The sequence below is a fragment of the Eschrichtius robustus genome, chromosome 8 (genome assembly GCF_028021215.1).
Source record: "Eschrichtius robustus isolate mEscRob2 chromosome 8, mEscRob2.pri, whole genome shotgun sequence".
Lineage (NCBI taxonomy): Eukaryota > Metazoa > Chordata > Mammalia > Artiodactyla > Eschrichtiidae > Eschrichtius > Eschrichtius robustus.
This window is the reverse complement of record NC_090831.1, coordinates 84817206-84841121: the sequence shown is the minus strand read 5'-3', so window position 1 is coordinate 84841121 and position 23916 is coordinate 84817206. Positions and strand designations below refer to the sequence as shown.

The 23916-nt window shown below is 39.7% G+C and overlaps 1 protein-coding gene across 8 annotated transcripts in view; it reads left to right on the top strand.

Annotated features, from left to right (window-relative positions):
- The window catches only part of PDE1C (phosphodiesterase 1C), a 525463-nt gene that overhangs the window by 412989 nt on the left and 88558 nt on the right, over positions 1–23916 (top strand). For all 8 annotated transcript variants that reach the window (XM_068549261.1, XM_068549257.1, XM_068549256.1 and 5 more), the window contains 5 exons: positions 12109–12222; positions 14044–14226; positions 15159–15225; positions 20041–20157; positions 22455–22595. In XM_068549261.1, coding sequence (XP_068405362.1) covers positions 12109–12222; positions 14044–14226; positions 15159–15225; positions 20041–20157; positions 22455–22595 — 622 coding nt within the window. The remainder of the gene's footprint in view (positions 1–12108; positions 12223–14043; positions 14227–15158; positions 15226–20040; positions 20158–22454; positions 22596–23916) is intronic.

The following is a 23916-nucleotide window of genomic DNA, read 5'->3' as shown; positions in this document are numbered from 1 at the left end:
AAATGAAAGATTCGTGTAAAGATGCAAGGGCTCATCCACAATGAAATTATACACTCTCTTCAGAGAAAGACATCTTGCCAAAGTTTGAAAGTGTAAGCTATTCCTAAAACGGTGTTGCGCTTCTATACTGGAACTATTATCTGGCAGCCACAGTGACAGAAATGGATGGAGTGCTGGAAACTATGAACATTCACTCAGAAGAGAAACTCTATTGTTATTTTTGTTGTATTATATGTTTCCCTTCTCCCTCCCTCCCTCCCTCCCTTCCTTTAGGTGCCCAGACCAAAAATCCTTTTGAATAGTATTAAAAAGCTAGATGTACAGACTGCAACTTACCGTGGGACCTGTCCTTGGGGACATTGGCCTTTTAGGTAAATGAATTCACATAGAAAAACATCCAGACAATCTTTACTAGGAAAACAAAGGAAGGCATCTGAGCCTTCCTGCTTAGCTAGTCTTCTCCAAGTTTAACAAAAATACTTTGTAGTATGGGTATGAAGGATCTTGGCTATTTTTAGACAACCCTTCTTAAGATGGATTGAGATCTAGGGCAAACCTGCACTCTGATGGCTTGAGATCTAGGGCAAACCTGTACTAGGGAAGGGTGCCTCCTTATTCCCAAAACTTTAGGACATTTTTCAGTTTTAGAGACTAGTTGGTGACTAGTGGTGAAAGGCTAATTTGAAACTCTTCTGCCCACAAAGCAGCAATTTTACCAAGAGGTAGATGGTAGGTGGCAGAGTGGGGTGAGGGTCAAGGCAGGATGTTCCAAGAAGGATAAAGGATTGGAGGAGAGGAGGGACTGAGGGACCAGTGGAACAGCACCCACCTGAGTGATACCCTAGAACTCAACAATATTTGAAAATAGGGACATCTGGAATTTCCTAGGGTTTGTGTGGCAGCTACATAAAGCAGAAAGCTGGCAGCTGTGTAGACAGGGACAGCTGTAGCTTATACCTGTGACAGGTGCTAGTCCAAATAGGAGCTGGGTATATAGGAAGTTGGTCACTTTTTAAAAAAAAAGTTCTTATAGTCTTTTTATTGTCATGTTTTGTTTCTTTTTCATTTCTTCTTCTCTCTCAGTATGTTCACTTTTATTACATTATGATTTCAGCTTTCACCTTTGTTTCACAGATCTGTTTTCTTGAATTTTATTGAACACAAAGCAGATGCTCCCTAAAATTTACTTGTGTTTCCTTTAGTGAATCTTCTTTTGAAAAGTGAGTCCTTCCTCTGCATTTTGAAGACTATTCTCCACTTTCTTTATTGCTGAATCTTTCTGTAGATATATTTTTTTCCTGTTTAGTTGTCCTTGAATAAAGAGAGGTGAATGTTGCTGGGTGTTTTCCATAAACTCTGTGGATATGTTGTCCTAGGCTACCGTCATGTCTGCCAGGGTGTTGGTGGATCTTCTGCTCATCTCATTAACTAGAGAGATGGGAGTAGATGTGAATTTCTAGTATGTCTTACGCATCCCGGAAGTACTTTATTCTGTGTCATTTCATCTCTGGCTTTGTCGAAGCCACTGGGCTAGGGGTTTGCTTCTGTTTACAGCTTTCTGTTACGTCAGACTTTTGCACTGGATACATAAATGTGGCCGTACCTAATGTCTGTCAGGCACTACTGGTGACTACATCTGGGGGAAGCCCCACACTGCTGATTTTCTGCTAATTATGGCATAAAGTCTGGGACTTTCTGGGGGAGATGATTTTCAGTGCTGCTGATCTGAACTGCTGAGCGGGAGTCCAGGTGATGCTTTCCCCGAGAGCACTACTCCTGCTGTGGCCTAGGGTCCTGGATGACATATTGCAGGATGATGTGAGGCTCTTCACGACTCAGTTCCCCCAATATTGTGCTTTCCCTGGAGTGGGACTTGTTAATAGTAATGGCTATAAAGTGATATTCCATATAATGTTCTTAATAATTTCAATTGTTTTCTGAATGATTATAATTAGTTTTTAGTCCATAAAAGTGACATAGGAAACATTTACACTAGGAATAGGAGCTTGTCTTAGGAAAAGAAGATGTATCAGTCATTTTCATGTGTAGTTGTCCTTGTATAGTTAGCATTATATTTCATCTACCACTCATTTTTAATCTTTTTAAACTACTTTTCCATGTTGTTAAGGTTGGCTTTGTTAAATCTTGGTCATGAGTCAATTTATTTATTTATTTATTTATTTTTAACATCTTTATTGGAGTATAATTGCTTTACAATGGTGTGTTAGTTTGTGCTTTATAACAAAGTGAATCAGTTATACATATACATGTATCCCCATATTTCCTCCCGCTTGCGTCTCCCTCCCACCCTCCCTATCCCACACCTCTAGGTGGTCACAAAGCACCGAGCTGATCTCCCTGTGCTATGCAGCTGCTTCCCACTAGCTATCTATTTTATGTTTGGTAGTGTATATATGTCCATGGCACTGTCTCACTTTGTCCCAGCTTACCCTTCCCCCTCCCTATATCCTCAAGTCCATTCTCTAGTAGTTCTGCATCTTTATTCCCGTCTTGCCCCCAGGTTCTTCTGATCTTTTTTTTTCTTTTTTTCTTTTTTTTCAGATTCCATATATATGTTAACATACGGTATTTGTTTTTCTCTTTCTGACTTACTTCACTCTGTATGACAGTCTCTAGGTCCATCCACCTCACTACAAATAACTCACTTTCGTTCCTTTTTATGGCTGAGTAATATTCCATTGTATATATGTGCCACATCTTCTTTATCCATTCATCTGTTGATGGACACTTAGGTTGCTTCCATGTCCTGGCTATTGTAAATAGAGCTGCAATGAACATTTTGGTACGTGCCTCTTTTTGAATTATGGTTTTCTCAGGGTATATGCCCAGTAGTGGGATTGCTGGGTCATATGGTAGTTCTATTTTTAGTTTTTAAAGGAAAATCCACATTGTTCTCCATAGTGGCTGTATCAATTTACATTCCCACCAACAGTGCAAGAGGGTTCCCTTTTCTCCACACCCTCTCCAGCATTTATTGTTTGTAGATTTTTTGATGATGGCCATTCTGACCGGTGTGAGATGATATCTCATTGTAGTTTTGATTTGCATTTCTCTAATGAATAATGATGTTGAGCATTCTTTCATGTGTTTGTTGGCAATCTGTTTATCTTGTTTGGAGAAATGTCTATTTAGGTCTTCTGCCCATTTTTGGATTGGGTTTTTTGTTTTTTTGATATTGAGCTGCATGAGTTGCTTGTAAATTTTGGAGATTAATCCTTTGTCAGTTGCTTCATTTGCAAATATTTTCTCCCATTCTGATGGTTGTCTTTTCGTCTTGTTTATGGTTTCCTTTGCTGTGCAAAAGATTTAAGTTTCATTAGGTCCCATTTGTTTATTTGTGTTTTTATTTCCATTTCTCTGGGAGGTGGGTCAAAAAGGATCTTGCTGTGATTTATGTCAGAGAGTGTTCTGCCTATGTTTTCCTCTAAGAGTTTGATAGTGTCTGGCCTTACATTTAGGTCTTTAATCCATTTTGAGTTTATTTTTGTGTATGGTGTTAGGGAGTGTTCTAATTTCATTTTTCTACATGTAGCTGTCCAGTTTTCCCAGCACCACTTATTGAAGAGGCTGTCTTTCCTCCACTGTATATTCTTGGCTCCTTTATCAAAATAAGGTGACCATATGTGCGTGGGTTTATCTCTGGGCTTTCTATCCTGTTCCATTGATCTATATTTCTGTTTTTGTGCCAGTACCATATTGTCTTGATTACTGTAGTTTGTAGTATAGTCTGAAGTCAGGGAGCCTGATTCCTCCAGCTCCGTTTTTCTTTCTCAAGATTGCTTTGGCTATTCGGGGTCTTTTGTGTTTCCATACAAATTGTGAAATTTTTTGTCCTGGTTCTGTGAAAAAATGCCATTGGTAGTTTGATAGGGATTGCATTGAATCTGTAGATTGCTTTGGGTAGTAGAGTCATTTTCACAATGTTGATTCTTCCAATCCAGGAACATGGTATATCTCTCCATCTATTTGTATCATCTTTAATGTCTTTCATCAGTGTCATATAATTTTCTGCATACAGGTCTTTTGTCTCCTTAGGTAGGTTTATTCCTAGATATCTTATTCTTTTTGTTACAATGGTAAATGGGAGTGTTTTCTTAATTTCACTTTCGATTTTTCATCATTAGTGTATAGGAATGCAAGAGATTTCTGTGCATTAATTTTGTATCCTGCTACTTTACCAAATTCATTGATTAGCTCTACTAGTTTTCTGGTAGCATCTTTAGGATTCTCTACATATAGTATCATGTCATCTGCAAACAGTGACAGCTTTACTTCTTCTTTTCCGATTTGGATTCCTTTTATTTCTTTTTCTTCTCTGATTGCTGTGGCTAAAAATTCCAAAACTATGTTGAATAATAGTGGTGAGAGTGGGCAACCGTGTCTTGTTCCTGATCTTAGTGGAAATGGTTTCAGTTTTTCACCATTGAGGACGATGTTGGCTGTGGGTTTGTCATATATGGCCTTTATTATGTTGAGGAAAGGTCCCTCTATGCCTACTTTCGGGAGGGTTTTTATCATAAATGGGTGCTGAATTTTGTCAAAAGCTTTCTCTGCATCTATTGAGATGATGATATGGTTTTTCTCTTTCAATTTGTTAATATGGTGTATCACATTGATTGATGTGCGTATATTGAAGAATCCTTGCATTCCTGAGATAAACCCCACTTGATCATAGTGTATGATCCTTTTAATGTGCTGTTGGATTCTGTTTGCTAGTATTTTGTTGAGGATTTTTGCATCTATGTTCATCAATGATATTGGCCTATAGTTTTCTTTTTTTGTGACATCTTTGTCTGGTTTTGGTATCAGGGTGATGGTGGTCTCGTAGAATGAGTTGGGGAGTGTTCCTCCCTCTGCTATATTTTGGAAGAATTTGAGAAGGATAGGTGTTAGCTCTTCTCTAAATGTTTGATAGAATTCCCCTGTGAAGCCACCTGGTCCTGGGCTTTTGTTTGTTGGAAGATTTTTAATCACAGTTTCAATTTCAGTGCTTGTGATTGGTCTATTTATATTTTCTATTTCTTCCTGGTTCAGCGTTGGAAGGTTGTGCATTTCTAAGAATTTGTCCATTTCTTCCAGGTTGTCCATTTTATTGGCATATAGTTGTTTGTAGTAATCTCTCATGATCCTTTGTGTTTCTGCAGTGTCAGTTGTTACTTCTCCTTTTTCATTTCTAATTCTATTGATTTGAGTCTTCTCCCTGTTTTTCTTGATGAGTCTGGCTAATGGTTTATCAATTTTGTTTATCTTCTCAAAGAACCAGTTTTTAGTTTTCTTGACCTTTGCTATCATTTCCTTCATTTCTTTTTCCTTTATTTCTGATCTGATCTTTATGATTTCTTTCCTTCTGCTAACTTTGGGGGTTTTTTGTTCTTCTTTCTCTAATTACTTTAGGTGTAAGGTTAGGTTGTTTATTTGAGATGTTTCTTGTTTCTTAAGGTAGGCTTGTATAGCTAGAAACTTCCCTGTTAGAACTGCTTTTGCTGCATCCCATAGGTTTTGGGTCGTTGTGTTTTCATTGTCATTTGTTTTAGGTATTTTTTGATTTCTTCAGTGATCTCTTGGCTATTATGTAGTGTGTTGTTTAGCCTCCATGTGTTTGTATTTCTTAGAGATTTTTTCCTGTAATTGATATCTAGTCTCATAGTGTTGTGGTCGGAAAAGATACTTGATACGATTTCAATTTTCTTAAATTTACCAAGGCTTGATTTATGACCCAAGATATGATCTATCCTGGAGAATGTTCCATGAGCACTTGAGAAGAATGTGTATTCTGTTGTTTTTGGATGGAATGTCCTATAAATATCAATTAAGTCCATCTTGTTTAATGTATCATTTAAAGTTTGTGTTTCCTTATTTATTTTCATTTTGGATGATGTGTCCATTGGTGAAAGTGGGGTGTTAAAGTCTCCTACTATGATTGTGTTACTGTCGATTTCCCCTTTTATGGCTGTTAGTATTTGCCTTATGTATTGAGGTGCTCCTGTGTTGGGTGCCTAAATATTTACAATTGTTATGTCTTCTTCTTGGATCAATCCCTTGATCATTATGTAGTGTCCTTCTTTGTCTCTTGTAATAGTCTTTGTTTGAAAGTCTATTTTGTCTGATATGAGAATTGCTCCTCCAGCGTTCTTTTGATTTCCATTTGCATGGAATATCTTCTTCCATCCCCTCACTTTCAGTCTGTATGTGTCCCTAGGTCTGAAGTGGGTCTCTTGTAGACAGCATATATACGGGTCTTGTTTTTGTATCCATTCAGCCAGTCTATGTCTTTTGGTTGGAGCATTTAATCCATTTACATTTAAGGTAATTATCAATATGTATGTTCCTATTACCATTTTCTGAATTGTTTTGGGTTTATTATTGTAGGTCTTTCCCTTCTCTTGTGTTTCCTGCCTAGAGAAGTTCCTTTAGCATTTGTTGTAAAGCTGGTTTGGTGGTGCTGAATTCTCTTAGCTTTTGCTTGTCTGTAAAGCTTTTAATTTCTCTGTCAAATCTGAATGAGATCCTTGCTGGGTAGAGTAATCTTGGTTGTAGTTTTTTCTCTTTCATCACTTTAAATATGTCCTGCCACTCCCTTCTGGCTTGCAGAGTTTCTGCTGAAAGATCAGCTGTTAACCTTATGGGGATTCCCTTATGTGTTATTTGTTGTTTTTCCCTTGCTGCTTTTAATATTTGTTCTTTGTATTTAAAATTTGATATTTCGATTAATATGTGTCTTGGCGTGTTTCTCCTTGGATTTATCCTGTATGGGACTCTCTGTGCTTCCTGGACTTGATTGACTATTTCCTTTCCCATATTAGGGAAGTTTTCAACTACAATCTCTTCAAATATTTTCTCAGTCCCTTTTTCTCTTCTTCTTCTGGGACCCCTATAATTCAAATGTTGGTGCATTTAATGTTGTCCCAGAGGTCTCTGAGACTGTCCTCAATTCTTTTCATTCTTTTTTCTTTATTCTGCTCAGCAGTAGTTATTTCCACTATTTTATCTTCCAGGTCACTTATCCGTTCTTCTGCCTCAGTTATTCTGCTATTGATTCCTTCTAGTGAATTTTTAATTTCATTTATTGTGTTGTTCATCTTTGTTTGCTCTTTAGTTCTTCTAGGTCCTTGTTAAACGTTTCTTGTATTTTCTCCATTCTATTTCCCAGATTTTGGATCATCTTTAGTATCATTATTCTGAATTCTTTTTCAGGTATACTGGCTATTTGCTCTTCATTTGTTTGGTTTGGTGGGTTTTTGCCTTGCTCCTTCCTCTGCTGTGTGTTTCTCATTTTGCTTAACTTACTGTGTTTGGGGTCTCCTTTTCGCAGGCTGCAGGTTCGTAGTTTCTGTTGTTTTTGGTGTCTGTCCCCAGTAGCTATGGTTGGTTCAGTGGGTTGTGTAGGCTTCCTGGTGGAGGGGAGTAGTGCCTGTATTCCGGTGGATGAGGCTGGATCTTGTCTTTCTGGTGGGCAGGTCCACGTCTGGTGGTGTGTTTCGGGGTGTCTGTGGCCTTATTATGACCTTAGGCAGCCTCTGTGCTAATGGATGGGTTTGTGTTCCTGTCTTGCTAGTTGTTTGGCATAGGGTGTCCTGCACTGTAGCTTGCTGGTCATTGAGTGGAGCTGGGTCTTGGCGTTGAGATGGAGAGCTCTGGGAGATTTTCACCATTTGATATTATGTGGAGCTGGGAGGTCTCTTGTGGACCGGTGTCCTGAACTTGGCTCTCCCACCTCAGTGGCACAGCCCTGATGCCTGGCTGGAGCACTAAGAACCTGTCCTCCACACAGCTCAGAATAAAAGGAAGAAAAAAAGAAAGAAAGAAAGAAGAAGATAAAATAAAATAAAGTAAAATAAAATAAAATAAAGTTATTAAAATAAAAAATAATTGTTAAGAAAAAAAGTTTTTTTAAGTAATAAAAAAAAAATGGACAGAACCCTAGGACAAATGGTAAAAGCAAAGCTATACAGACAAAATCACACACAGAAGCATACACATACACACTCACAAAAAGAGAAAAAGGGGCAAATATATATATATATTGTTGCTCCCAAAGTCCACCTCCTCAATTTGGGATGATTCATTGTCTATTCAGGTATTCCACAGATGCAGGTACATCAAGTTGACTGTGGAGATTTAATCCGCTGCTCCCGAGGCTGCTGGGAGAGATTTCCCTTTCTCTTCTTTGTTCGCACAGCTCCCGGGGTTCAGCTTTGGATTTGGACCCTCCTCTGCGTGTAGGTCGCCTGAGGGTGTCTGTTCTTCACTCAGACAGGATGGGGTTAAAGGAGCAGCTTCTTCGGGGGCTCTGGCTCACTCAGGCCGGGGGAGGGAGGGGTACGATACGGGGCGAGCCTGCACGGCAGAGGCCGGCGTGACGTTGCACCAGCCTGAGGCGCGCCGTGCGTTCTCCCGGGTAAGTTGTCCCCGGATCACGGGAGCCTGGCAGTGGCGGGCTGCACAGGCTCCCGGGAGGGGCGGTGTGGAGAGTGACCTGTGCTCGCACACAGGCTTCTTGGTGGCAGCAGCAGCAGCCTTAGTGTCTCATGCCCGTCTCTGGGGTCCGCGCTGATAGCCGCGGCTCGCGCCTGTCTCTGGAGCTCCTTTAAGCGGCGCTCTTAATCCCCTCTCCTCGCGCTCCAGGAAACAAAGAGGCAAGAAAAAGTCTCGACTCTTCTGCAGCTCCAGACTTTTTCCCAGACTCCCTCCCGACTAGCTGTGGCGCACTAGCCCCCTTCAGGCTGTGTTCACGCCGCCAACCCCAGTCCTCTCCCTGCGATCCGACCGAAGCCCGAGCCTCAGCTCCCAGCCCCCGCCCGCCTCGGCGGGTGAGCAGACAGGCCTCTCGGGCTGGTGAGTGCTGCTCGGCCCCTATCCTCTATGCGGGAATCTCTCCGCTTTGCCCTCCGCATCCCTGTGGCTGTGCTCTCCTCCGTGGCTCCGAAGCTTACCCCCTCTGCCACTCGCAGTCTCCGCCCGCGAATGGGCTTCTAGTGTGTGGAAACCTTTCCTCCTTCACAGCTCCCTCCCAGTGGTGCAGATCCTGTCCCTATTCTTTTTTCTCTGTTTTTTCTTTTTTCTTTTACCCTACCCAAGTACGTGGGGAGTTTCTTGCCTTTTGGGAGGTCTGAGGTCTTCTGCCAGCGTTCAGTAGGTGTTCTGTAGGAGTTGTTCCACGTGTAGATGTATTTCTGATGTATTTGTGGGGAGGAAGGTGATCTCTGCGTCTTACTCTTCCACCATCTTGAAGCTCCTCTGGTCACGAGTCAATTTAATTGGAGATCCATGAATGTATCCTCCTTGAAAGATCACTGTCCCAGAGTTGGCCTTAAAGTTTTTTTGTTTTTGTTCTTATTTTCTGGAAAAGCATATTAATGATGAAATTTTGAGCTTGTCCACAACTGAGAATGTATTTGTTGGCTTCACATATACATGGCAGTGCTACTATACATAGGTAGATATAGATATCTTGAATTATACCATATTATTTTCAAAAACTGGTGTTGTTATTAAATTGCTTTTTGATATTTGGCATGGTTGAAGTCTTATGGCCAGCTTGAATTTTTATTACTTTGTAAGTAATATATTTTTTTCTCAACAATTTTTGCCTTTTGTTTTTTTATTCTTGGAGATAAAAAATTACAACTGCATATGTTGGATTTCTTTTTCTGGTTTTATTTGATCCCTTTTCATCTGCTTATAAAGGTTTTTCTTCAGTCTAGGAAAACTTATTTGATTAAAGCTGCTTCTGTTTGTTTATTTCTTATTTCCCTTTCGTAGGAAGATAGAATTATCTGGTTCTTACTTCTGTTAGTCTTGTAGTTTCCCTCATCATTTTTTATGTTTTATCTTCTCCTTTTAGGTTTTGAGAGCTGAGATGGGTCCTATTAGGGATTCATGTCAATTCCTGGTAGAATCTTTAAGCCCCAAATCAAGGGAGAAAATTTTTAGAAAGTTTAAACTTACCCTCATTTTTCCTTGCCAGTGGAGAGTCAAAACAGGCTGGGGGTAGTTGGGCTCCTGGAGGTGAGAGTCAGAATTGGAGGCACTTAGCCAGGAATGTGTTTTGCTAAAGAGCTTCCATTTCTTATTTGGAACAACTCTCAGGGCTTGCCTCTGCAGTCTCCCCATTGTTTGGCAGGCTGGCTGTCCACTGTGTGTGAGGGACTGATAAACCCTTCCATGCCAACTCCCTGTCTCGCACTGCCTTTGAAACCAGAACACTTCCTAGTGCTGCTTATGGGATCCCCAGGCTAACGCTCACCTCCAAGCCTGCAGAGGCCTCTGCTGATTTCCTTTGCATATTTCCCTTTTGCATGTTGGAGATTCACAAGTCAGATAGCCACTACCCTCAATCTAATTTCCTCTGTATTTTACGTCACTGAAATTCCTGGGAATTTATTTTGTATGGCTGACCCTCTTGCCTACTTTTTAAGGGTGATCCTGAGTTTTTCCTCTTTCTTTATTGTTGATCATTTTCATGTAGATCTGGAGGGGAGTAGTTTATGCCTTGCAGAGAAGTTGACCTGTGCTCTCTTATAAATGCAAATCCGAGGATATTTTGAAGTCGGAAAAGTGGGAGCAGCCTTGGGAAATGGAGACTTGATAATAATCTTAAGTATCCTGATAGCATGTTTCTCATCTGGTTACCTTTGATGACCAAGGTCACTGAATAACAACAATGACAATAATGATAACAAATGCCTTTTTAAAAAACAACGGGGAAATGGGGGAAGTTGGTCAGAGTACAGACTTACAGTTGTAAGATAAATGAATTCTGGGGATCTAATGTACAACCTGGTGGTTATAGTTAGCAAGTACTGGTTTTAGGTATTGTATACGAAAGTTGCTAGAATAGTAAATCCTAAGTGTTCTCACCAGAAGAAGAAATTAAATTTATGAGGTGTTGGCTGTATTAACTAGCCTTACTGTGGTAGTCATTTTGCAACATATATGTGTATCAAATCATCATGTTGTATAAGGACACAATGTTATATATCAATTATATTCAGTAAAGCTGAAAAAAATTACCAATCGTAGGTCACATGGTTGATGTGAGTACATCAATATCAATTTGATTGAATCTTTATATCAACCTAGGAAATTTGGTGGTTGCTTCTTCATTTTATAGCTGACATTCAGCTATTGCCTGGGATTGCATAGCTGATACTCTGTGATGTACAATTCAAACCCAAGGTTGTCCTCAAAGTTTCTCTTCTTTGCTGGCTGTCAAAGAGCCTGAAGAGTTGTCCAATCTCCATATCTCTGTGGTATTTACAGTGTTCCCAGTTGCTGGTCTTTGATAATCTGTTGGCATTTTATTGCTCTCATATGTACTGAGTCCTTCTCTGTGGGGATAGTGTTCATGTACATAAGAGGAGAGCATGTTTTATTGTTTCTCTTTTACTGTCTGGAACTCTTGATTAGCAGTGGGAAAGGTCTTGTCCTCAGTACCTTGGTTTGTCATCCATCCTCCTTAAAGAAAACAAAAAACAAAATAAAAAACCAGGGTATTTATCTGCTCCTAGAGGAATTCTTCCTGTCCAGTAAAACAGTTTGCCTTCATGTATTCCTTATGCAGCCCTCTGTGGTTATTTTGGTGGTCTAAGTCTCCTCACCTGTCTTGGAACATGTGTGGGCCATGAGACTGCTATTCTCTATGGTCACAGCTGAACAAAGTACCTGCAGCATAGCAGGATCTCAAGCAGTGTTTGGTGATGTTATTGCTGGTCATGCTTTACTACATCCAGTTAGGACCAAAAAAATACGAAAATCAGAAGAGAAGCAAAATCACTGATAATTTAGGAAACTCTTAGCAAGATAAAAGGTAGTTAGAAAGTGTTGGGGGCTGTCAGTGCCTGGTAGATGAGAATATTTTTTTTCTTGATTTAGAGTGGAAAAAATGTGTGCATTTATTTTATAACTTGCTTCTTTGAGAAATACTGGTCAGTTCCATCATTAGATTTGTATTTTCCTTTCAAATATATTGGGATAAATAAAAACATTTAATGGTTATAAACTGTGTCCCTCTAATTGTAGGATTATCTTTGGTTTCCTCTAATTGTTTTTCCTCTATTCTAATTGAATCATGTCTTTTCCCCCCAGGTTACGGTCTTTGGTCAAACAGTTAGAGAGAGGGGAGGCTTCAGTGGTAGATCTTAAGAAGAATTTGGAATATGCAGCCACAGTGCTTGAATCCGTATACATTGATGAAACCAGGTAAGCTAAAATGACAAGAAGTTGATGTGGTAATATAAATTTTCTGTTATATGGCTTTTCTGAAATGTCCCCCATGGCATGTAGGAGGTAGCATTCAAATGATTGGTCTTGGAGCTTTAGTTTTCACAAACAAATGGGGTAGATTTGAACATCACATATCCTCTGTACCTGCTCATTTATAAAAAGGAGCTAATAGAACTTATCTCTCACATGCCCATTATGACAGTGAACTAAGAAAATGTAAGAGGAAAAAAAGTGATTTTTAAAAATCTTACCAGATTTTTAATCAAATGTAGAGTTCGACTGGAATTATTGCATATTATTCATCTCAGCCTAAAAATTATGTTCATGTTTTAATTCACATTATCTATCTGTAAATGGAAGCTCCTGAAGGGATGGAGAAGCATTTGTTCTCTTAAACACCCAGTATTCCTCCCTTAATCCTTAGGTATGTTATTGATTTACTTAGCAGACCCTCTCCACTTGAATCATCCATAAATACTAAAGCACTTCCGGTTACTTTACTATTGTAAAATGAATTTGAAAGTAACAAAATTGCTTTTCTTTAGAAAAACGTGGAAATGGTAAACATGAAAGCCTTTTCTTCTTTTTTCTACTTCAGATAAGCTTCTCTGTTAGTATTTGTGTTGTATTACTTTTCTATGCCAAATTCCAATTCAAAAGGATTTCCCAGTAATCTAAGAATCGTGTGGCTTGGTTTTCAGTGATATGCTTGGTTCCTAATTTAAGGAAATTTGATACCATAGTTTTTTCCCAAATGTTACATTTTTCTCCCCTACCCCCCAATTGATGGGTCTAAAGGGAAAAAAAACAAAACAAAACTTTCCATTGACACCTGTTTTTACTGCTTATTTTTAGTAGGGCTTAGTATAAGTATAAAATACAACATTCAAAGTTTTATTGTAATTTATTACTACTTATATTCTGTTCTAGCCTGACCTATGAACACATTTGAAAAATCTGCTGAGCACACCTGACAGATGACTTAAATCACTGTGCTCAAATAAAGAACTGCATTGTTTTGGAAATTTTGCTTAAATTTAGACATTTAAGTTTCTGTAATGTCCTGACAAACTAGAGAGAATAGCAGTTGATATTATTTGGGTTCATTACTTCAGAGGACTGGGTTGATGTGTTTTGGGTAATACTTTGCAAAGTCTTTCTTTTTCTTTTTTAAAATTTATTTTTATTGAGATGTAATTGACATGTAACATTGTATAAATTTAAGGTGTACAATGTGTTGACTTGATATATTTATATATGACAATATGATTACCACCGTAACGTTAACTAACACCTCCTAATTATTATTTTTTGTGGTGGGAACTATTAAGATCAAGGCTCTTAGTAAGTGTGAAGTTTATAATACAGTATTGTTGTCTATAGTTTTTAAGTGCCATTATTTTTAAAACAAAATAATGCCACATGGCCATCTATGAAATAAACCTCCCGGTGAATGCATTTTTAAATGGAAGGTTTAGATTTCGTTCAAATTCCACAGACCATCTAGGAATAAAGATACTGGGTGCTCCTGAGTGCAATGTGTCTGGGACCTACAAAGCCTGAGATGAAGTATATTTGACTTTCTCTGATTCCTTTGTTCCTTTGTCCAGCCTGAAAAACAGATGGTGGGCTTTCACAAGCCTTGCCAAAAAGGTGCTGGATTTTTTTGTGGCCCATTTATTTTGGTTTCTTTGCACCTGTGTATGCAGGTGTGGTGGAGAGAAGGAACAGCTGCTTTGAACAGAGAGCTCTAACTTCAGATTTGATCTGTGTCCTGGTTCTGTTTCTTGGGTTCAGGAGACTCCTGGATACGGAAGATGAGCTCAGTGACATTCAGTCAGATGCGGTGCCTTCTGAGGTCCGAGACTGGCTGGCCTCCACCTTTACACGGCAGATGGGTATGATACTCAGAAGGAGCGAGGAGAAGCCGCGGTTCAAGAGCATCGTCCACGCAGTGCAAGCTGGGATATTTGTGGAGAGGTAAAGATGGCTGTCATTCAGTGACCAAAGCAGCAAAAGGGACACCAGTTTCTAATCACCGAAGGCTTTGCTTTGATGTCGTTTTGGTATCTTTATAAATGCTGAAAACTCTGGGTGGAAACAGACAGTCTTGAATGAGAGATGGCAAAAACGTATCTCCGCAGCATCATTAGGACAAGCTTTTGCCTTTGCTTTGAATTCTTTTTGTTAATGTTAACTAGAGAAAGTTTAGTTTGAGTTGAGTCTCTAATTTTTAAAGAAGGACGTCTCATCCATCATCATGTGACACATACGGATGATGTCTACATTTGGAACATGTCAGGGATGCTTTGTTGAGGGTATTGAGCCAGGGAGGAGTCCATTCAAGGTGTTTGAGTTGCCCATGACACTTTCCAATTTTGTAAGTCACTTTGCTCTCTGAAATTAAATTGCCCCCCTTCCCCAGAAATGGATTCCAGAAATCGATTTATTCTTCCTACAACCCTTATCACACAATTACACGTTTTAGAAATGCCATGGTCAGCTCGAAGTTCTCTCTAGTTTTTGACAGTTCTAAAGAACAAGCTCTTCTAGATGGGTTGCCCATAAGAGTTCTTTTTCAGGTTAAAGTACTACATTACATACTGTCCGTGCTATACTATAATTCACTTCCAGCAGAAGAGGAGACCCATTTTAATAATTTAATTTCCAATTTGGGGCACATAGACTTAATTTTTTTTATTTCCAATGCTGTACATGTTTGGGATTGCTTTAATTTCATTTCATAGGCCACTTGAATGACTATGAAAAAGGTTATAAAAGAAATTTTAGGCTCCGTGGGTCCATCAGATGACATGACTTCTTGTTAATTGTCAGTACTGGTATAAGTCTGTGGCCTGCTAATTCTTCTTTGTAAGACATAATATTGCATTTTTCCCTTCTGACTTTGCCAGAATGTATAGACGAACATCAAACATGGTTGGACTGAGCTACCCACCAGCTGTTATTGAAGCATTAAAGGTAATACCAATGAAAAGGTCTTACAATGTTCAAGGTACCTTATAAAAAGTACAGTTAAATTTCTTGTTAGAAAATAAGAAATTTCATTTACAATTCTATTTACAGTTTTCCTAGTCATTCCTGACTTTTTGCCTTCATTATCTTTTTGCTATTCATTCTAACAGTATCACTATCTTTTCAGGCTTTGTACTGCCAAATTTTTAAAAAATCGAACTCTGTGTGGATTTCATTTCTTTCTACTCTCTTGGAGTGGTTTAGTGATCTGTATAGCGATCTGGCATTATGAGACTCAGTCTGACTTTGGCCGTAGGAGAGCAAATTTGTACTGGTTATAAATATTCAACATTAAGAGGATCTTTGGTGATTATAATTCTACCATTATCTGCTTACCTGCTCTATATCCATTTTATAGATGAAGAAACTAAGACTCAGTGAGACTAAAAAAAAAAAAAAGACACAGAGACAGAACTGAGGTTTGATACCAGAGTTCCAGGCACATAGTAAGCTAAGCTCTCAGTAACATATTACTGCATGAAAGTATGTCCCCCAGAGCCCTTGTCCTCTTCATATATCCTACTGTTTTCCCAAGTCACTCACTGAGCCCAGAAGTTCCATGGGAAGTCACACAGATGCTTGAGTTTAAAGGGGCTAAATCCTGCAAGATGACTCCCAATCAGACAAGCTCTTGGAATTGTATAGAGTATCTCTAAGAGCCCCCAAGTAGATGTAGTCCTGTAGAAGTGTGTTCATTCAGACCCATTGGTCTAAGGATATCCCAGCTGTGCTGAAGCTGAGTTGACTTCTGGATTTGAAGGAGGGGCCGTGCTAAGGTTCAGGATCACAGAGCTGGTTGACATTGCCTGGCGTCTACACAGGGAGTTGTGTCAACTTGCTCAGGGGCATCCCAGCATTCCGACTCTTCTTAAAGCTATTTTAGTCTTTCTCTGAAACCTGAAAAGTGTATTCCTGATGAAATTTTCAGAAGATAATTTAAATTCCCTTTTCACAGAATCAGAGGTGGGAGTGCTTCTTGATCAATTTAATGTCAAGAGAGGGCCCTTGAGGGTCATTTTGATTTCATATTTCATAGTCCCTTTCTCTTGACTCAGAGACATTCACTAGCTGAATTTGGGAGACCCTATATATTCAGATCCTCAGTTCTCCATTTTATGTTTCTTCTTAAGTCATCCAGGACAGCAGTCCCCAAACTTTTTGGCACCAGGGACCAGTTTCATGGAAGACATTTTTACACGGACGGGGGGGAGGGTGGGGAGGGTGGTTCAGGTGGTAATGTGAGTGATGAGGAGCAATGGGAAGCGATGGGAAGCAATGGGGAGCGGCAGATGGCGCTTCGCTCGCTCGCCCGCTGCTCAACTCCTGCTGTGTGGCCCGGTTCCTAACAGGCCTCAGACTGGTACCGGTCAGAGGCTGGGGGGTTGGAGACCCCTGATCTAGGACAGGTAGGGTGCTCAGGAAGGAAAAAGCAAGAAGACACATGTTTTCTCTCCCTCCTCTTCAACCCCCACTCTAATGCCCAATAAATCATTGTGTAATTTACAGCAACGTTTCCCATTTAATCTGTGAAATCACTTCATGAGATCTGATGTTTCATAACACCCACTATGAAGTTGCATTGATTTTCATAATTGAACCCGAAACATTCAGTGAAAATCTTGGGAACATTAAAAGCATCTTTTATCCTTAATTTCTTCCTTTATCATGAACATAAATACAGGTGGTTATACCAGTACTAAGAAATTTATGAAAATATTTCTTCCAAATTGCAGCATCTTTTCTATGCAGAATAATTGAAGAAATGTGGAACAACCTGTGATGTGCATGAATTGTTGTTTTATGCTTAGGGAAAAGTAATTCTCAGAGGCACACATGTTGTCTTTCTGAGGGAAACGTTACCTTGATGATTCAGACAAAAAGTAAATAATAACTCTCTGAATTGCTATCCTTCTCCACACTATTGTTGATATGTACAGAAGGCTAAAGCTGTTGTTTCTCTTGGTTGTATGCTCTGTTTACTGCAGAAGTTCAAGACCTTTTTACAATGTAATATTTTTCTGCATCCCTAGACTCCAGTTTTATTTTCAGTGGATTGGAGGTGAATTGGAGATATGACGTAGATTCTTTTTTTACGCAGTGCCTGTTAGAAAAAGGTTATTTTCACTCCACTGCCAGCAATTTATATGGAATCACTATTGTTTTCTTCTATTACAGAAGATCTCCCCAAAGGCTGAGAGAATACAAGTCAATAAAATAATCATCGTGCTACTGTCATGTTAACCTTTATGATTAATGTAAGAACATGGCATAAAATAACATTTACGTAAAGAGAATACTTAACCACCACCAATTCCTAAATTTTAAATATGTTGCAGTTTTGTTCTTTTTATTTGTTTCCATGCAATGAATACTCATTTCTAATTTGGGGTGTTTTATCTCTAACCTTCTAAGGTGGGATTACTGGAAATGTAGAATTGTGCTGTTCTTTAGAAGGGCATCTGTTGTGTGACTCAGGAAGAGACACTCTGGACAGACTCCAGGTTTAAAACGGGAGGAAATGAGGAGGTTCAGGCTTTCTTCACTTTAGACTAGTAGGAAATTCATGCAGTGTTTCCACAGGAATGGTGCTTGGGCCAAATTTGCTAAGAAAGGAAGAATGGTTTAAAGTGCTTGTTAAAATGCAGATTCCAGGCCACAAGCCAGGATTCTGCAGAGCCCTCCACCAGAGAATCGACATTTTTTTCTGAGTACCCCAAGTGGTTCTAAAGAACACTGAAATTTGAGAATCACAGCTAAGGCTTCCCAAAAATGAGGGGCTGGAGTGAATGTCTATCTCACTGTCTATATTTACTCATCCTTCTGTTTCTCTAAGACTTAATATTCAGAATAAATCTTGACTTTTTACTATGATAATCTCTTGATTTCCAGTGTTAGAGAGCTTTTCTCTTTTTCATTCATTCCAGTGAAGAGGATTAAAAATTGTCAGATATGACAAAGGGTTTTCCTATCTACTGAGTTGTCAGTGGACTTTTCTTTAGGACTATTGGCTAGACAGTGGCTGTCATGACAATGCCAATTACAGTAGCCAAGGTGAAGCTTTAGGTCTTGGATTAATCTTAAATGACCCCACTGTCTATGGCCTAGGCCCTATTGGGGTATTTAGGGCATGAGGCTTGGGTCACAGCATGTATTCATTGAGTTTACAATGTCATCTGTCAGTAATGGTATCACTAAGGGGTGTCAGTGGGGTTATTACCTGTTTCTGCTACCAGTTGACATTAGACACTTCATTTCATCTCTCTGAGGTTGCCATCTGTGAAACTGGGGAAAGTGATACCCGTTTCTAGAGTTGTGAGGGTTTGCAAATGTGTATCAACACTTCCCACTGTGCCTGGCACAGAAAATGTCCTTAATACTTGTAGCTGTTTCTTTAGTTATTATAATGGAGGAGAAATTACTGAAGGCTGAGGTGAGGTTACCACTAAGTGTGAATTGAAAAAATCTATTTGAAACCCTTTTGGAAATGTTTGGTTTCACCTATATACAATTTGGCTTTCCTGTGCCCTGGCATCCATGAGAGAGACTGTTCATGGCCTTGGGGTGATCTTGATGGTTGGGATATTTGGAGAGGGACAGGATTGGGATGGATAGATGATGTTGGAATGCAGTGAGGGCTGAGGTGGGAGTCACTGGATCCAGCAGTTCCTGAGAGCCAAGGTCTCTTCCAGGGGACCATCTGACACCTAGCCTGGACTCAATGAGGTCTCCTATGGGTCCTTATTGTCACACTCATGGCAGCACACTTTCCTTAACCACTGAAAGGGAGACTCTTGGTATACTGAGAAACCAAATGCCTATTGCTTTCATTATTGCTTAAACACACCTTTGTTCATAACACCCACAAGTAGCTAGTTATAAGTCAAAGACACATCAGACAATGTTTACTTATATTTTGGAGTCACTCTTTATGGACAAATAAGGCTCTGAACTTCAGGAGCGGTGTGTGTGGAGTGTGTTCAGCTTAGCTCTTCGTTTTACTTTTCCAGTAAAGTGACTTACAGATTTGAGGGCTCAGTCCCCAGATCAGTGACTCCAGAAGTGGTAGCATTTTTCCAACCCGTGAAATGAGGGCTCTCTCCTTGCTTTCAGCTCAGCAGTTTGGATTGTTGAGGTGACACATTATTTTGTGATCTATATCATGCATGTTTCTGAACATTTTTAAGTGGGTTAGCATTCTCAATGGTGGACTAAGAGGAAGTCAGTAGATAGTATCATGGGGCTTGGGAGACGTTTAGAGTAGGGAACCCCCTAGGTTATTGTGAGATCAATTAAAATTTTGGAATTCGGCAGAGATAGTAGAAGGTTAATGGAAAGAGCCTGAGTTTAGGCATCAGTTGAACATGTGTTCGTGTTTTGTCCTTAGCACTTGCTTGCCATGGGTCTTAGGGAAATTAGGTGACTTCTCAGTTTTCTCATCTGTAAGATGTGACTGATCATACCTACCCCTTAGAGTTGTCTTCAGGAAAGATTACATGTTTATCACTGATCAGAATGCCTAGCATATGGTAGGTACCCAAAAAATTATAGCTTTGTTATTACTAATAAAACTATTGAATATTTTATCAGTAAATGCTATGTAGGACTGCCATATTGGAAACAGTTTGAGAGTGGAAAGGGTATTAGAGTCTTAGGCTGTGAATACCCAGGTGAGTGCTGTGGGCTAACTCCAAAGTAGGGAGATTAGTAGCTGTGTAAGTGGCTACCAACCAATGAATTATTTCTCTCCATCTTCTCCTGTAGGATGTGGACAAGTGGTCCTTTGATGTCTTTTCCCTCAATGAAGCCAGTGGGGATCATGCACTGAAATTCATTTTCTATGAATTACTCACACGCTATGATCTGATCAGCCGTTTCAAGGTCAGTGTCTAATTAAAAAAAAAAAAAACTGCACACATTTGTCCATCCTTGCATGATTTAGGGGCTAAGACCAAGAGAATCCTTTTAATGTAGACTGAAAACTCTCTGGGGTGACTTGGGAAGCATCATCTGGACAGCCACTGCATGAACTCCTCTGTGGTGGGAACTTTTCATTACTCCCTTGTCTGGTGGGCTCATCAGCAGGGGAGAGGCTGGAGCTGCCCATTTAGATCCCAGTCATCCTAGAAGTATGGCTGGAAGCCTGAACCAGCAGAGCTCCCCCGCCAGCTCTGCCCACAGATCTCATTTCAGCGAGACTTCGTGTGCTAATGACCACCACCAGCAAGGAGACAGGAATGGAGACAGAGTGCACGTCTGTTATCTCCAAAAACTTCTCTTTCGGCCACTTGGCTCAAATTCACACAGATATTCTCAGTTATCATCTGTGACAGATCATTGGTATTTCCCAGCCATTCATGCTTCAAATTAATTCTTCACCTTTAAGTAAAGAGCATGAATCGATTCCAGTGTTCCACCTCCTCGGCCTTCTAATTCCACAGACTCTGGAGGTGGGGTCTGGTTCTCCAGGGAACTTGAGCATCATCTGCTGGCATCTGTCATATCATGCCAATTACATTTCTCTCATCATATGGATGAGTCTCTGGAAAATGCAGGTCTTTTTCTGTATAACATATTGATTTCTCTGGGCAGCATGATTCTTTATCACTTTCCTAAGGACTGCACATTTTGGGATATCTTTCTTACATAGCCATAAGCACTTTATGGCAATGGTCCTTAATTTCTTTTGCATCAGAAACCTGCTTGGGGCTTCCCTGGTAGCGCAGTGGTTGAGAATCTGCCTGCTAATGCAGGGGACACGGGTTCGAGCCCTGGTCTGGGAGGATCCCACATGCCGTGGAGCAACTAGGCCCGTGAGCCACAATTACTCCAGGCCTACGCGTCTGGAGCCTGTGCTCCGCAACAAGAGAGGCCGCGATAATGAGAGGCCCGTGCACCGCGATGAAGAGTGGCCCCCGCTCGCCACAACTAGAGAAAGCCCTTGCACAGAAACGAAGACCCAACACAGCCAAAAATAAATTAAAATAAATAAATTAAAATCAAGGTGTTGAAGACTTCAAGGAAGAATCCACTAAAAAAAAAAAAAAAAAAAAGAAACCTGCTTGAAGATCCGATGGCTCCTCAAGACGTCAGAAGAAAGTTCCCGTGCACATGCACACACCTTTACCTAGCATTTCAGTGGCTCATAGATCTCCAAAGAACAGCCCAAAGAACCGAGGTTCATTGGATCTTCATTTTTTAAAATGATAATGAATTAATCTCTCACATCTAAAAGGCTATATTTAAATTTTAAAAATCCACAAATAGTAAATATGGAACAATGTGCCCAAGGAAGAACATAGTATGGATTCTCATGAAGCACTCTAGTAGTATTTTCCTCATTTTTTCTTATGAATGTGATTTCTAGTCTCCTGGAACATACACTCTCTCCTTTTCCCCCAGTCTTGTAATGGATAATTTACCCCAAACCAAGGAATTGATCCAGAAAACTACACAATGAATGTTTTCCGAGTCTCCTTATTTTGTACAGGCATTCTGCACTTGCTCACTTTCTGCCAAATAGGAAACGAAGGTGTGTGTGTTATACATACTTGAGACAGGAAGCGGCTAGGATAACTGGAAGTATTTTTCCAAATTGCAAGGCACCAATAATAAATTGCCAAGTAATAAACACAAGAACGCAGCTTGTTTCTATTATAGAACAATCACTTGTGTTTTGGTTTTTTTTTCTCACCTGTCCAGTGTACACATTACTTCTTCTAAAGGGTGGGGTTTTCAGAAGGTGGCAGCTTGTGTTTGTTTGCAATCATTTTATAGCTTAAGATCTTTGTGTACTTATGTTTACCCACAAGTAAATGAGATGCTGCATAGTATGTGTTCATTTTTTCTCAGGAAATAAAGACTTGAGCCTTTGCCTGAGAAATAAATGAGCACCTACCTTTTTGCCCTCAATGTCCTTGAGATGATCCTGTGTCATTACCCTGGGCCTCTGAACTGGAAAACAAAGAACAATTTGCAGGGTGGACCAGGGACGTCCTGTTAGATTTTCAAATTATCCAATACTTTGTTCAGTGTCTTTTATTAACTTAGAGAAGTTCTAATGTCCTCATATGATATCTTACGCCTTCAGAAAGAGGCAGCTAGAGTAGCTTAGACTTTTGCATCGTCACTCAAAGCTGCTAAATCACTAGCTAATTAACCTTGCCGCTCTCTTTCAGATCCCCATTTCTGCACTTGTCTCATTTGTGGAGGCCCTGGAAGTAGGATACAGCAAGCACAAAAACCCTTACCACAATTTGATGCACGCTGCCGACGTTACACAGACTGTGCATTACCTCCTCTATAAGACAGGAGTAGCAGTAAGTACAGATAGAACCTCTTAGATTACACAAAAGATGTGATAATGATTTTTTTTGAATTGGAGGCTGTTTCTATTCTGATGAGGTTGAACCCACAAGAAGTGCATTGTTTCATGGACTTCCTGTTCCCCAATAATTATCTAACCAATCATGGAAAGTCTTGGGGTTCCTTACTGCCTTTGAATTTTTCTCCATCTTGGACTTGATGAAAGAAATATCTGGTAGTGCCTTGTATCCTTACTAGGCTATGGCCAAATTAAATATAATTTCTATAACTAAATATGTATTTCCAGATATGGAGAGTGGTACTATTAATCTCTTGCTATGGTCAGTTACAATGATATCCATGCATATTGAAATCGTATTAAGTATACTTGGGAACCATGCTGTACACAGTTAGCTTTTGGTTTAAACCAGTAGATCTTTTTCACAAGGACTCGGTTTATTCTCATCTTATTTATGTGCATTTGATTTTTTTGAACCTAAGGATTAGTCTTTACCTCTAACCATTTGGAATTTTCTTGCTTGTTTTGAACGTTTTAGCTCTTTAGATATTTTTGAATCTCTGTTCTATAATTCATTGCATTAACAGACCCACTCAACTTGGTTATCTGTGCCTTTGCCCTCTTTACCTCAATATAAGCCATTCATTTTAAATGTATAGCTGTTAGTGACAAACAGCTAGGTCTCTATAGTAAATAGAGGCTGTGGCTTTTTACTTTGAAATCTTCTGAATTGACATGGAGATAGACATTTTTTGGGGGTGTGGTTATTAATTAACCCATAAACCCAGTACACATTTGTTATCTTTTTCTGTTAGGGCGTGTTGAGAGGCTTGGTCTAATATCTCATATTAAATATAGAATAAAGTGGGAGGAGTGTGGGCTCTAGAGCTAGATATAGTTGCATATAAATCCTTGCATAATTACTTATTAGATTTTGTGACCTATGATAAATTGCTTGAATCTCTGAGTCAGGATTTCCTCATTTCTAAAATAGTGAAAAATATTCTGCCTGTAAGAAGTACTGTGATGGTTAGGAATAAAGTATCAAAAGTATGAAGTGCTCTGTCTCATAAAGGAAGCTCAACAGTTAGAAATTGTTGTTATTAAAGATTTCCCCCAAACCTCTCAGCAGTTTTCATTTTTTCCTTACTGTAAAGCTGATTTCTTAAAAATATTGCTTAGGCTTCCCTGGTGGCGCAGTGGTTGAGAGTCTGCCTGCCAGTGCAGGGGACACGGGTTCGAGCCCTGGTCTGGGAGGATCCCACATGCCATGGAGCAACTGGGCCTGTGAGCCACAATTGCTGAGCCTGCGCGTC